This window comes from Equus caballus, chromosome 24 (assembly GCF_041296265.1).
Source record: "Equus caballus isolate H_3958 breed thoroughbred chromosome 24, TB-T2T, whole genome shotgun sequence".
NCBI classification, from domain to species: Eukaryota; Metazoa; Chordata; class Mammalia; order Perissodactyla; family Equidae; genus Equus; species Equus caballus.
Genome location: NC_091707.1, coordinates 19,093,159 through 19,108,082, shown reverse-complemented (window position 1 = coordinate 19,108,082; position 14,924 = coordinate 19,093,159). Strand labels below are relative to the sequence as shown.

The window sequence follows — 14,924 nt, the reverse complement described above, 5'->3', positions numbered from 1 at the left end:
TAACTTATCCCTCATTATGGCTGAAATTATAAATGAGACCATTCACAATGTACAGACTCAGCAAAAGAGCTTTGATTTGCTTGCTTTCTTGGTAATTATTAGACCATCACATGGCTTTACAATATTTACTGGCCTCACAAGGGGACATCTGCATTTGGCTAATATTTCCTATTGTTTCTAGGTAAGCACTTTAGTGCAAGAGGAAAAAATGTCTTTAAAAAATAGACATAGGCAGATTACTCTCCGAGGTTTGACAATCTGAGACTTGGAATTCTCCCGGCATGGGTCAAATAAAAAAAAACACTGGGTTCCTGAAGTTTTCTAAACTATAATGATGGAATTTCTATAAGAATTCTGTTTCTTTTTCTCCAACGCATCTTTAAGAGAGTCTTTAAAACTACTGTGCAACTGATGTTTGATGACCAAATGATGATCTATACTAGGAAGAGACTCAATTCCTCGTGGTCAACCTTTGTTCTTCGGGAGGCAGATGACCAAAGCGGGGAGAATCCAGAGCACACTAGATGCCCAACACCCTTCATAGGTAACTTCCGTCACATAGATACACGTATGGGTGCGTGGCAGAAAAGAGGACTTCAGTGGGCTGCTTCTCAGTAACATCACAGAAGTACTACAGATTCTACCCTCCCTTACTGTTCAACCTACTCATCTATAAGGAAATGATAGCATCAGGGCATTTTTTTAAAGATGTTTTTAAAAATGGGTTTTAAAAAATGTTTTTTTTTTTTAATTTTTAAAAAATGTTTTAACTGTAGGGGCTGGCCCCATGGCCGAGTGGTTAAGTTTGCGCGCTCCGTTGCAGGCGGCCCAGTGTTTCGTCAGTTTGAATCCTGGGCACGGACGTGGCACTGCTCATCAAACCACGCTGAGGCAGTGTCCTACATGCCACAATTAGAGGGACCCACAACGAAGAATATACAACTATGTACTGGGGGGCTTTGGGGAGAAAATGGAAAAAAATAAAATCTTTAAAAAAAAAGTTTCAATTGTAGAATTATTCTTGGATTGGGGATGGTAATCTACCATGAACTAAGAAATGCTATTTTATTTATTTTATTAAAAAAGTTTATGTTTTTAATAGAAAAACTATAAGACCGATGTAAACATGTTTAGCATTTAAAAAGAAAAATTATTACGAGACCAGAAATATGCATGTGATAAGAAATGTACTAATGGAATCATCTTCTGAAAATAAAAACACTCAAGATCCTATTAATGTGCACAAAAAAGCAAATTTATTTTAGGATCTATACCAAAGGAACATTTTAAATGCCTGTTACCCTGGGTGAAGTCATGTAAGCCCAGCACAGTGACAACCTTGATCTTGATAGGGTCTACGTCTTAGTAGCATGTCTTGTAAATAGTTCATTCCAGAAATGGCAAATTATAAAATTAAATACAAAATGAAATTCTTTTAAATACAAAATACTGATGAGCAGACACCAAAGTTGTCGTTTTTTTTAAGAAAAGTTCAAGCGCACAATGAATGGAATAAACAAAAAATTATACTTCTATCCTAAAATTAGAAAAGGCAGGTTTTTTACAGTTAGGGGGCAAAAACTACCAACACCTTTAATAAAAGATGCTTTCACTAAAATTAAGAAACATCTTTCCCAAACAGAAAAAGCTCTGAAAACTAGAAACCAAGGGGGATAATGTTTAAAATGAAGCAGCACTTAGAAACACTTCCCCAGCTTTCACCCCATCCAGAGACTTGTAGGAACATCAAAAACAAATTATGATCCACAGAACAGCATTTTTCTTCTACTTGTTTAATGGGAATGATTACAAGCAGATCCGTCCAAAAGGCCACAGCATAGAAAAACAGGTTCTAAAGTGAGACCTAGAGCATGTCAGTAAGCAAACCCCTGAGAGGAGCTTGAGGCGCTGGGACAGAAGAGGAACACGTGTGGAAGCCGAGACTTCTCCAAGTTTCCAAGGTGCTGCAGCTTCTAACTTCGACGAGAAGAGAGCCTCAGACTTTCCCTAAGTCCCCTGGGCAATGGGCCTGGCTAGAAGGTTAAGGAATTCTAAATTGCTCTTCAGTAATTCTCAACCTTGAGTGCAAATTAAAATCACCTGGGAGGGTCTTTGTACTTTTTTAATACCCACGCCTGGGCCCCATCCCAGATCAATTAACTGAGAATCCCTGGGTACGGAAGCCAGGCATTGTCAAAGCTCCCGGAGGTTCTCATGTGCAGCCAGCGCTGAGGCTCACTAAGTGACCTAGAAAAACACTGAGAAAAGTCAAGGTTGACTATAGTTACTGTGTGTTTGAACTCTGGTTGTGACAGAAAAAATTCTTCAGGGAGATAACTTTTTTGCTAATGCTAGGCTGCCCTGCTTCTCATGTGCTCCCCTTCTGGTTAAGAGGCTTAAATCCTTCAAGATAATGACACGCACCATTTCTAGAGCACTTATCTGGTGCCAGGCACTGTGCTGGGCATCATTCCCAACATTATCGATAATCCCCATTATCCTGCAAACCAAGTACTAAACCCATGTACCCAGGCAGCCCCTATCGCAGAGCAAGTAGAAGAAATAGAACATACCTGAGTCTGATTATAAAGCCATGTTTTTATTTTAATTTTATGTATTTATGCCTTGAAAAGTAATCAGTCACATGTTTCACAGGTTTATAAAGTATAAAGGTTTATAAGATATATAAAAAATTAACCTCACTCATAATTTTTTCCTGTCACAACTGTCATTCAAGTACACAGGAGCTACGGTCAACCTCGATTCTCATCACTCAGCCTCTCTCACTGCCCCTCAGGCCCCCTCCCTGGAGACAAAGTTAGTGTTTCTTGTTTATCCTTCCAAAGAGATTTAACGTGTCCATATGCAAATACATGTATGTAAGCATAAGGGTGTAGACACCATATATTTGGACTTCCCTCCACCCTATATTAAACAATGGTGGCATAATTCACGCACTATTTTGCACAAAGCTCCTTTTACTTTAACAATGTAGCTCAGAGATAATTCCCTATCGAGACACAAACATCTTCAAATTCCTTCTGTACCACATAGCATTCCACTGTACAGATACACCAGCACTTTTTTAATCAGTCCTTTACCAACAGGCATTAGATTGTTTCCAATTATTTCCTGTTATAAAAAATTTGGAATGAATAACCTTGAGCAACATATTTCATAACTATGTACAGGTAACTGCATCTGTAGAATAAATTCTTAGACATCAAAGGTCATGCCCTTTCCACTATTCCATGCTGCCTCAGGATTCTAAGAAATAACCCACAGCCAGACTCATGATGATTGACATTTAAATTATTTTATTTAAAAATTTTACCTAAATACCCAAATTATGCTTTTCATTTTAATAAAAACTTAGTAATCATTTTTCAGAATATGCTCAAAGACCAAAATAGTCTGAGAGATGGTTTTATGCCAGAGAAAAATGAGCTCAAAACCAGTGGCACGAATATTTTCCTGGTTCTTGCTTCCCATTCAGAAGGCATCTGCTCCTGAGGACTCTGTGTCCCCCTGGATGGTGCTGGCGCTCTGAGACCGAGAGCACTCCTCCAGGGTCACTGAGGGCAGTGTCACGGACATCCTGGCGGGTGACGCCTGAGAAGTGAAGAGTGGCACGGCTTTACCACCTGAAAAAAGGAGAAACGCATTCAGGTAAAACAGAGGGTCCTGAGTATTTACACGCTTTTGACCTTCCTAAGTAACACGAGGGATCAGAATAAGCACTGCGTACAAGGCAATTTCTTTTCTCAAGGTGCTCAGAACTTGTCACAGAGATAAAACACATCCTTCCTGCTTTCCACTCCCACCCACAGACAATTAAAGACAACAGTTAAAAAGGATATGCTATGATCTGAATGTCTCTGTGCCCCCCAAATCCATATATTGAAACCCTAATGCCTGGTGCGATGGTCCTAGGAGGGGTGTCCTTTGGAGAGTGCTGGGGTCATGAGGGTGGAGCCCTCCTGAATGGGGTTGGTGCCCTGAGAAAAGAGGCCCCAGAGAGCTTGAGAGCCCCTTCACCATGTGAAGACACAGTGAGAAGGTGCTGGCTATGAACCAGGAAGATGCGCCTTAATCTTGGACTTTCAGCCTCCAGAACTGTGAGAAATAAATTTCTGCTGTTTATAAGCCACCCAGCCTGTAGTATTTTGTTATAGCAGCCTGAATGGACTAAGAGAATAACAAGTGCCAAAAGTTGTATGGTATGATATGATAAATGCTAGGTAAGTCTGAGTAGAGGAGGGAGTCTGGGATGAAAACTTCATTAATGTGTTAAAAAACCCAGGTTTGACTATATATGGCTCTCTACCTGCCGATACTCTAATTCACTCCTCTCACTTTAAAGCACATTGCCTAAGAATATAAAGAACACTAACTTGGTATTATATAAGACCACAAAAATCCTCATTTCAAATTCTATGTTTTACCATATACACATAAGAATAATAAGCATCTTAAAAACAAATTATCTTAATCTTAAAGACATCTCCGAGTCAAGAATCACAGTATTTTTCTAAAATTCCTTTATATTTTTAAAGCAGTTTCCACAGTAATACAGTGGAATTTTCCATTAAATTTTTATAGAGACCACAGTAAAGGTAGACAGTTCCGGAGCTTTCGATGATGACTCAATCACAGCTGTCCCAGATGATCAGAATATTTGTAAAAGGCAAATTCCTTTCATATTAGGAAGTCTAACAGACTAATATTATACCATTCCTTTTTGTTACTTGTATCAATTCCTTTTTTAATAAAAGAGGGAAGGGAAATAAGCTTCGGCATCATTTTAGCAACATCACAATCTGCAATACCACAGTATAATCCTTTAAGAAGAAAGTAATTCTTTTTTTTTTCCCTTTTTCTCCCCAAAGCCCCCCAGTACATAGTTGTGTATTTTTAGTTGTGGGTCCTTCTAGTTGTGCTATGTGGGACGCTGCCTCAGCATGGCTTGACGGTCGAAACCCTGGGCCACCAAAGTAGAGCACGCGAACTTAACCACTCAGCCACGGGGCCGGCCCCGAAAGTAATTCTTACGTCAACTTAAATAGAATAAGTATTTTAAATAGGAAAAGACTTTTTGAAATTTAGCTCTGTCAGGATATGTTAAAAACTAAAATTAAGAAACAATAAGAACTGCCTTAGGAAAAATCTTTATAAGACATAAGCATTATTTAAATATTCCCACATTTTACAAAGCCATGATGCCAAGTACACAAAATAACCAAGAGAAGCATCCAAGATCAAAGCTGACCCTGCCAGTCAAAACTGACACAGGGTATTAACTAAGGCTGAGAGCAAAATTAATTTTCAACCGATAAAATCAATTCAGTGTTCCCTTCCCTCGAATATTAAGAAAAAGTCCATTCCTTGAGTTACCCACATATTGTCAAAAACCAGGCTGATAGCAGACATTATTCTTTTTTCAGCTAATTTCACAAAACTGCTTCCCTATGTATCTTCATTTTCTACTATGTGCATTAAATTATTGATCAAACTGCTCAATGACATAACAAGACCTATAACTTTCTTTTCGGATCTTGAAGAAGTTTCCACGTCTCAAGAAATATAGTAAGTTCAATTATTGTAAAGTTATGCTATTTCTTGTAGTTACTGTCTTATATTTATACAGCAATTAAAATTTTGCAAAGATCTTTCCCCCATCATCTTAATCTCATCCTAACAGTAATTCTGGGAGACAAACAAGGTAACTGAGACGCAGAATCATTAAAGTGGGCTTTTTCCAGAAGCGTATGCTCACTAACTAAACACCTATACGAGGCTGCTGCACATATGGAGCTAAGATGGTGCCAAGAGGACATACGGATAAAAGAAAATAGTCCTCATCTTCAAGAAACTCAAAACCTACATAAACATGTACAGGAATATTTAGTTTAAATGAGGTGGAAGTAGCGGTGAGATGGGACTTAAAAGATGTGAAAGGGAATGAAGAGAGCAACAAAATAAAGCCAAGATAAAGTTCAATGTTAAGGGAACGCTGAGTATTCTGATATCAAAGTATTGGCTGGATAAGAGGAACAATGAGAGAGACAAGGCCCTAAGGAAGGTCAGGGTCAAGTTCTGTAAACAATGATGAGTCACAAAACATTCTGAACAGAGGAGTAATATGAGCAAATGTATTTTAGAAAAAAGAGTTGTAATAGCTGTGTGGGAAATAAGGAGAGAGGCGGGGATCTATGGGAACGGTCCACGCGAGAACTGATGATGCCTGGCACACGAAATAGATTGCAGATATTTTGGAGGAAGACTCAGTCTTCTAAAGAACTGAGTATGGCTCTGAAATGACAGGTTTAGTTGACTGAGTGGGCATTAACAGAACACAAACAAGCTTGAGGCTGCGGTGGTGCAGCAAGCTGGGGAGACGCTGGGACTAGCCATGTATCTGATGAATGCGAATGCCTGCCAGCTGTGTGAGTGCACCTTTCCAGCAGGTAACGAGGGTCAAAGATGTCAAAGACGGCGGGGCAGTTTTCCAGATACAGAATTAGCGGTCATCTACACAGCTACAATGATGAGAGCAGTAAGAACAGTGATCACCTGGGGAGAGAAAATAGCCTGAGAAGGCAAATAATGACAAAGAAAGGTGAGGGGAAGGATAATAAATGGTGAATAAAGAGAAAATAAAGGGAAACAAAGGGAAGTGCCAGAAAGATAAGTAGGAAGAGACCCAAGAGTGAAGAGTCACACAAGGTAAGAGATGGCTTTCAAGAAAGAAGAGTCTACCATCATCATTAAAGGAAACATAAATTTCCTATCTCTATTAAATGCAGTTTGACACTTTTCAAGTTTGACTTTTTTAATTTCCACAATCATGTCATTACTCTACAATGTAACTGTTTCAACAGCTGTTTTCAGGTTTGTTTAAAAAAAGAGATTCTTCCTTGATTCCACGGGTTTACAGTGCATCATCTAACCAGGCATGCATTTAAGCCGGGGTGCCATCAAGCGAGACCACACATTTGAAGGTTCTGAAGACATATTCGAATGTATTTTTTAGACATTTGAAATTCAAATTTTTTTGCTTTAAAAATATTAAAATCCATAAAGAAATTTTGTTTTCTGTTCTTTGATGTTGGATTTATGACTAAAGAAGAGAAAAGCTAAAAATTTATTCTAAGTAATAATATAGGATTTTCAATATCCATTTAAGATTTTGCCTGTATATTGTATGTATATTTTCCAAAATATACATAACTAAAAGCTTTTCAGGGTTAGATAATCCATTCCATCAGTAGGTTTAGACTCTGACTCTAATCCTCAAACACTTGGTAACCCATTTTTATATCTGTTATTTGCAAACTGAGAGGAAGCCAAACAAAGCATTCTCTTCTAAAACAACATGAGACAGGCAGAGAAAAGAAGAAAGCTTCCTTGGTAGCTTCACAGAAGAGTACAGCATCTCAGACTCCTCATTCAAGGTAAGTAACTGCACTTGGCCCAGGCCATACAGACAGATTTGTGGTATTCTCCTATGAGATGATGAATAGATAGTAGAATAACTTTAAATTGCCTGAATTTTGTTTTTTCTACAGGCAGATAAAGATTGGCTTCTTTCTTTCTTTTTTTTTTTTTGCTGAGGAAGATTCACCTGAGCTAACATCTGCTGTCACTCTTCCTATTTTTGTATGTGAGCTGCCACCACAGCATGGCCACTGACAGGACGAGTGGTGTAGGCCCAGGGCCAGGAACCAAACCTGGGCTGCTGAAGTGGAGAGCACCAAACTTAACCTACTAGGCCACTGGGGCTGGCCCAAGATTGGTTTCTTATAAACTGCACATTTAAAACAAAATTAAAAGGAAACAAATGTAAAAGTCTTTAATCCCAGTATATGAAGGCTCTTATCCAGAGTCCCTGGATGTGTGACCTAGAGATCTGTGAATATCCTGAAAGGTTATGCAAACTATTTTCATATAAGTATAGTTTGGGAGGGAGACAGGCAATCATAGCTCTCAGTGCCTTAAAGGAGACTGTGGCCCCCCAATTTTTTTTTTTTTTTGGAGGAAGATTAGCCCTGAGCTAACTACTCCCAGTCCTCCTCCCTTTGCCGAGGAAGCCCGGCCCCAAGCCAGCATCCACGCCCATCCTCCTCCACCCCATATGTGGGATGTCTACCACAGCATGGCCCGCCAAGCGGTGCCATGTCTGCACCCGGGATCCGAACCGGCGAACCCCAGGCCGCCAAGAAGCAGAATGTGTGAACTTAACCGCTGCACCACTGGGCCGGCCCCTGTGGCCCCCAAATATTTAAGAATTACTGATTTAAAGGATCTCCCAGCCCCAGGTGCAAGTGAATCCCATTCTCTGAGCTGTTCTTCCAGCAGGGGAGGTGGAATACAGGAGGAGCTCCTCTCCTGTGAACTGCGGATGCCTTATTTTCCGAAGGCAACTATACCACAGTGTTTACCAAACTGCACTGTAATTATCTGTTATGTGCCTGTCACTTCCACTGGACAATACGTTCCTTAAAAGCATGGACTGGGACGTACAGCCTGTCTCCTGCGTGACTAGCACAGTAGGTACACAATAAGTATCTGTGACCTTATCAGCTTGTATTATCGTTATTTGCTTACTTACTCTGTGTTCTACAAAGCTGTAGCATAATGCTAGGCACACAGCGGACCTTGAAATGACTGCTGAACCAAACGCCTCTGTCTGTCTGTGGGTCCTCATGGCCAACAGCTTGCTTAGATTCACGATGACCAGATCCTTGTCTTTAAAATCAGCCCTAAGTTCCAGCGAAGCAGTTGCTTCCCAGCTGTCTATGAAAATGTTGCAGTGTTTCAGCTGTGTTTCATTGAGTTCTTGAAGCACTTTCCCCGTCCACCCTGGGCCCAGCTATTCTTGCTTTAATTCCTTGTTGCAGCAGCTGCGAAACTCTCCTGCTGTACTCAATTCTCACATTCTTAACCCAGCCCTGCAGATTTTGCAACATCACAGCTTCAGTGCTTGGGAAGAAATGCTACAAGTCTTGATGAAGAAGGTGCCTGGTCAGTTGATGTTAAGTGTAGTATGTAATAGTTTATTCCCCTCGGTTTCCCAGAATTAGTCACTATTAAACATTTCTTTCCTTACTTTCCTATTTAAAAGGGTGACTTAAAATGTTACTAGTCTCATCCCAAAATATGTTCTAGACATATAAATCCTATTACATTTTTCAAGTTTACTATTGCTTCTGTTTTTTGAGTTGACAAATGCTTATTTTAAAATTTATAATTTAAGATAAAAATAAAAGCAGAAAGAATAAATGTCTCAGCACCTGTAAAAACAACTCCAATTCGTTTTCCTCTAAAAAGCAACAGTTAATGTGAAAGATCTGTTTCGTCTTACGCCAGGTTCCAGCTGCTTCACTTTGTTTAAAACTGACTTCAAAGTTTAAACACTGTCCTGTCCCAACAAATAACCTCCCCCAGATGGAATTATCTCGAGCTCTAGCCTCAGCGCTCTACATACCACACCTGCAGTCTTTTAATTCAACATTTTATAAACTTTTCAAAGGGAAATGATAGATTCTTTTCTGTCCCCTACCTTCTGGAGAGGTGAGTTCAGTGTGGGAAGGGACTTCTCTGTCTGGAATGAGTTTACAGATATTTTAGAAGAAAAGATTGGAATTACCATCTCTACTGCGCTGATTATTATGAGAGAAAGAAATCAGAAGGAAATGACAAAATCTGAATAGCTCTAAGTCCAACAACTTTTAAAGTCAGAATCTTACCTGTAAATACAGATGTGAGGTACAGATTGGGCTCAATTTGTGTCCGATCCATATCACCTGGTAAAGAAATTACAGTCAGAAAAATGTTTCCACTAGAAAATCAGCTGAGCATAGAAACAGTCATGACTCATTCCTATTCACTAAAAGGAGCACAAACCAAATGCACTCCCACAGTTACTCTCATAAAACCAGGTAAACAGAAGCCTGATCTAGTGGCCTTAAGGTAAAGAAGGAAGTTAAACAGCTGCATTTTAATGACTGTCAATAGAATAATACTTTACCTAATAGATTATTATCTTTATGCATCAAAGATTAGGGAAAGGGGAAGCAAAGGATCATGAGAGAACTTGAAATTTCTATTACACAAAAGAAACTCACGGGCCATTTCTTCCAAGGCTACAAGTGTTCAGATTCTCTTACTTAAGGATTTAATCACCGCAAAAATAAATTGAGAACTTCCCTTCTCCCGGGCCAGCCTGGGGCATACTCTACAACACAACCTCTGTGAAACAACCTATAACGTTGTCAGGGAGCACAGAGGAGCACTACGGTGCAAGCCAAGGCCAAATCTTAATAGTAAAATGAAACAGGCTGGGGACAAACTCTCTTTATGGCTAGAAAATTATGACGCAGAGAAAAGTTAAACCACCAAAGAGAGAAACCTGTGGTACGTATAGTTCTCAGGCCAACAAGATACCCACACGCCCCTGCTGACGACACGCTGTTAACGTGTGCTCTGAAATATAGTCAGTCACTGTCAATAAACATCGCTTCAAACAAATTCTTAGGGCAGAAGGATTTGGAAAAAATTCAAATATGGTATAATCAGTATTTTCAGATTTTCTCTAAGATAAAAATCAGTCATCTCCTAAGATTCCTTTATTTCACAAAAATTTCAGAGGGAACTAAAAGAAGATAATTAAATGAATGTGATTTTAAGTGTTACATATTTATTAAACCAAGCCATATATTCTCACTGGTGACAAACATTCATGTTAAACTACAGTAATTATACTGTAGGAAACATAAAAGTTAAATATGTTAAAAAATTACATGCAATACAGCTTTAAAAGAATAGTTTTAAAAGAAAATATAGTTTTAGAAGGGTAAGATTGTGGGTGAATACAAGTTACTTACATACTGATAATCTGCAAATAAACCGAAATTGAACATCTGACTTTGATACCATCTTTTAAAAATCCTCAAATGCACTGGAAGCGCCCGCCATGATGTTCCTGTTGAACGCTATGCGTGCTTCCCGCTGTACCTCTAAGTTTCCGAGTTAGAGGCAGAGAGAAGTCACTGCTCGGCCCCCTGGCCTGTCAGAGCTGCCTTGCAGAACGTGCACGGTGCCTCAGTACCAACAGGAAACGGAGGCACCAGACCACCTCAGGGCCCTTCCACTGAAGAGCCATTTGCCTGCAAGCAGAATTGAGGGGCAGTCTTCTCTGAAGTGGGTGCCTCACAGCCCAGAATTCAGACTTACCTATTGTGTTACGGTAAGAAATAAGCAACATCATCCCCTTTCATACCAAATAAACTGAGTGGAAACTAAGAAAAAAGAAAACCCACCCTATGGCTAACTAGGGTTCAATAAAAACAAGTTTTTTTAAAGTACTTTTTATGTTTCCAACATTATTACACTAAGTGTTGTGAAGACCACAAAGGAGAGTAAGACATTGTCTCAATCCTCTTTAACTGGAAAGACAAAACGTACACACAGGAGACTGACAGTAGAGAGCAAATCTCCCAAAATAACCCTCCTGCCACCTCAAGATAAGGGATTTAAAGGCTAAGGACTAACCGAGCTCTCTGCCTTTTAATATTACAGCACTTCTGTCTGCTAATGTGCCATTTGCATAACTCGGAATTCTTCTATTCCTGGTAATTTTTCTTTTCCTCTTCTTGTGCAACTGCCTTCTTTTTTCTTCTCTTTAAGGTGCTATATATTAGACCTGGACGGCTTTGGAGAAAGGAGCTGTGAAAACTTCTCTCAACCAGTGAGTTTCAGCAGAGGCTTGGGGTGGGGAGAGGAGAAAGTTGGAATGACTTTGGGGACTTTTTCAAGTTGACAGGGGCTCCCTTCTCTTCTGACAGGGCCACACTCCAAAGGGGGTGCACGTGCACCCCAAAAGGGAGTTGCTGCTACAAAGAAACATTCTTCTAAATTCATAACAACCTAAATGTGAATTTTATACACTTCATTTTCTTTGCAATAAGCAAATGGAGCATGTTTTCTCTAATATCCAGATTTTTTGCTTGATAAAACTCTCAAAAACATCATCTTATTTCTGCTTTATTAAAAAACTGAATTTTAACTCAAAAAATGACAACTATTTTTCATTACTCCAAACCAAAGCATACTTTAGTCATCTCTTTATATCCAACAAAGCTACATTATTAATAAAAACTTCCAAGTTGAAACAACATACAAAATCTGTTGTTTTTAAGATATGTCTTAATAAACTACATAGGCTGAAGTAAAATTCCTGCCATGCAGGATTTTCTTAAAGGACAAGAAAATAAATGGTTTCCTTCCATTATCCTTCATTTTCCGTAAGATGTCTAATTCAATTCTTTGTATATAGTTGATCAAGAAATATCCAACTGACCAATGTTTCTGAAACCTTTACGTCACACAGAAAGACTACCGTGATCATTTTTTAGAAAAAAGGCCCAGCTTTTTCTATTCATTCTATACTGTGGTATATAAGATAAAAAAATTGTGAAGTAAATGACAAGCAGACATTCTATTACAGAGGCAGCCGTAAGCTGGTGGCTCGGAGCACAGAGTTGGAAGCTAAGCTGCCTGAGGGCAGACCACAGACCCACACAGGAGCTGTGAGGCCTGGAAACACCGCCACTTTGAGCTTCAATTTCCTCTTCTGCCTCATAGGTTTTTCATGATCACACTATACATGTAAATAACAGAGCAGTGCCTACAGAGTAGGCATCAATAAATGGTAATTTTATTTTTATTTAGCCTGTGATTATTTTCTAACTTTTCCCAATTGAAAAAGAAATCGTTCTCGTTAGGCAATCTTTTCAAAATACTCTTTGACAGGAAGACTTTTTGTTTAAGAAAAAGAAAAAAAACCCGATCACATATTACAGCAGTAGAGCTACCAGGGATCTCCGAGATCATTTACCCGTATTAATACGGAAATCGAGATTTGGAAAGGTTAACTGACAAAGAAATCGATGTCACCGATTAGCAGTAGGAACTACAACCCACAGCAAACAGCCCCTCCCCCAACTTTTTCACACTCTTCTAAGATGTGTTGTCAGATACTGAGACTTGAAAGAACAATCAGAAATTATCTGTTCTGCTTTTTAAAAAATTTATCAAGGAAGGAAACGTAGTATAATGTTTAAGAGCATAGTTTTTGCTTTCAGAGTTGGACTTGGTTTGACTCCCATCTCTGTCATTTATTAGCTATGTGACCTTGGGCAAAATACATAACCTCTCTGAGCCTCAGGTTCCTCAAATGTAAAATGAGAATACCATTACCTACCTAATTGGGTTGACTAAGGATCTTCGCAGAGCAGGTCACATGTGGGAAGTATACACAGACGGAGCTAGTCATATTGTTGTTGCTGTTATTTAAACATAAACAAACCTCTCCTTCCCTAAACTGGGGGAGAATCTCGATTTCTCCTGACAGTAAAAACAAAGCCACTACATCAATATCCAAGTTGACTCTTGTCATTTACTCCTGCGGCAAGTAGCGGCTCGGCGTCGCCGTGGACACTGCGGGCACCTGGGGCTGAGTCCCACGCTCTGGGCGAGGCTCCCAGCCACAAGCACAGCCCACGGCCCGGAGCACGGCCTGAGCGCCGCCCAGCGCCTCTGTGCAGTCTTACAGTTCTTCGTCCTGCTGCTCAAAATCGAGGAAACTCAAGCTTCATCGGTATTTAAGTCAAAGGACAAGAAGAGAAATTTCTAAATATTTGATCTATAAATTTCTATGGAAATGAGTGGGTAATACTGACTAAAAATTGAGTCATAAATTACCTACGAATATAATTTATCCTTCTACCTTTACCACAAAAGGCGAATGTGTTTACTTTTATTTAAACGTTTAAAGACACAACAAAATAAAAACAAGTGATCTCAAATTTGGAAGCAGCCCCACGGCGGGGAAAGCAGGGTGCTCCTGAGAGATCTCTGAGCAAGGGCACACGGGTCCCGGGACCTCACCACTAGCACACTGCGCTTCGTCCCAACACCCACCTCATCTCAGCACTTTAGCTTTTTACGTTAAACAGTCATTCAAAGTCTTGGAGCTATACGGTGCCAATTTGAAAGTAAGCCATGTTGTACTATTTCAAAAAGTAGTATTTAAAAGGATAGGAACCTCAGCTTTAAGACATTTGTACTCTTGTATTTAAAATTTTTTTATTTTTGGTTTGGAAGTTTATATTCTGCTCTTTAAGACTACCTTTAGTAAGAATCACTAGTATAGCAATACTTAAATCTGTAAATCGTCATATAATTGTGTTAAACAAATTCTTTATGGATTTATTTAAGAAAAAATGTGTAGTACTATAGGGCTGTTATTCGAAAAACAACGATATAAAGATGAAAGCCACCAAAACATGAGCTTTGTAAACCACAAAGGAAGAGTTTTTAAATGGGTGACATCCAGAATTTCAAACAAAATCTAAGAAGAAGAAATCTACAACTGGTAACATTCAAAATAGCGGGATCACTTGTACTAATTTGAGTTCACTACAAAAAAAAGGGGGGGATATTAGGAATATTATTAGAATAGCTAAAAACATATAAAAAGAAGTTAACACCTTTTAAACAAATAATTTAGCCACATTAAATTACTCACTGGCTGCATATCTATCTAATAGGTATACAACTCTCTCCAGTAATAGCATTTTCAGAAATAGTATCTTGGCAGCATAAAAGCTTATATTCAACTGCCAAGAAACTGATTGGTAATTCAGAAAATAGAGGACCCATCTATGCGGAATGCAGACCATGATTTATTTGAATAATGTACATTCAATTACTAAAGCTCATTACAAACCATTTAAGTGCGTGGATGTATTGCTGTGTGGTGTTATGGATGACAACGAGAGTTCCTGCCTTTTAGGGGCAGGCATGTCTAGAGTGACATTCCAGCATTAATATTTGGTTGAGAACGGAGAGACCCGATGTTT

At 39.2% G+C, this 14,924-nt stretch overlaps 1 protein-coding gene across 9 annotated transcripts in view; it reads right to left on the bottom strand.

Moving 5' to 3' along the window:
- Positions 1-3,300: 3,300 nt before the first annotated feature.
- The window catches only part of KIAA0586, a 107,187-nt gene continuing 95,563 nt past the window's right edge, over positions 3,301-14,924 (bottom strand). For all 9 annotated transcript variants that reach the window (XR_011432146.1, XM_023627813.2, XM_070249811.1 and 6 more), the window contains 2 exons: positions 9,750-9,806; positions 3,301-3,644 (listed from right to left, as the gene is read on the bottom strand). Coding sequence is in view for 8 of the 9 variants with exons in the window: in XM_023627813.2 (XP_023483581.1) it covers positions 3,493-3,644; positions 9,750-9,806 (209 nt within the window). In the remaining variant the exon portion in view is untranslated. The remainder of the gene's footprint in view (positions 3,645-9,749; positions 9,807-14,924) is intronic.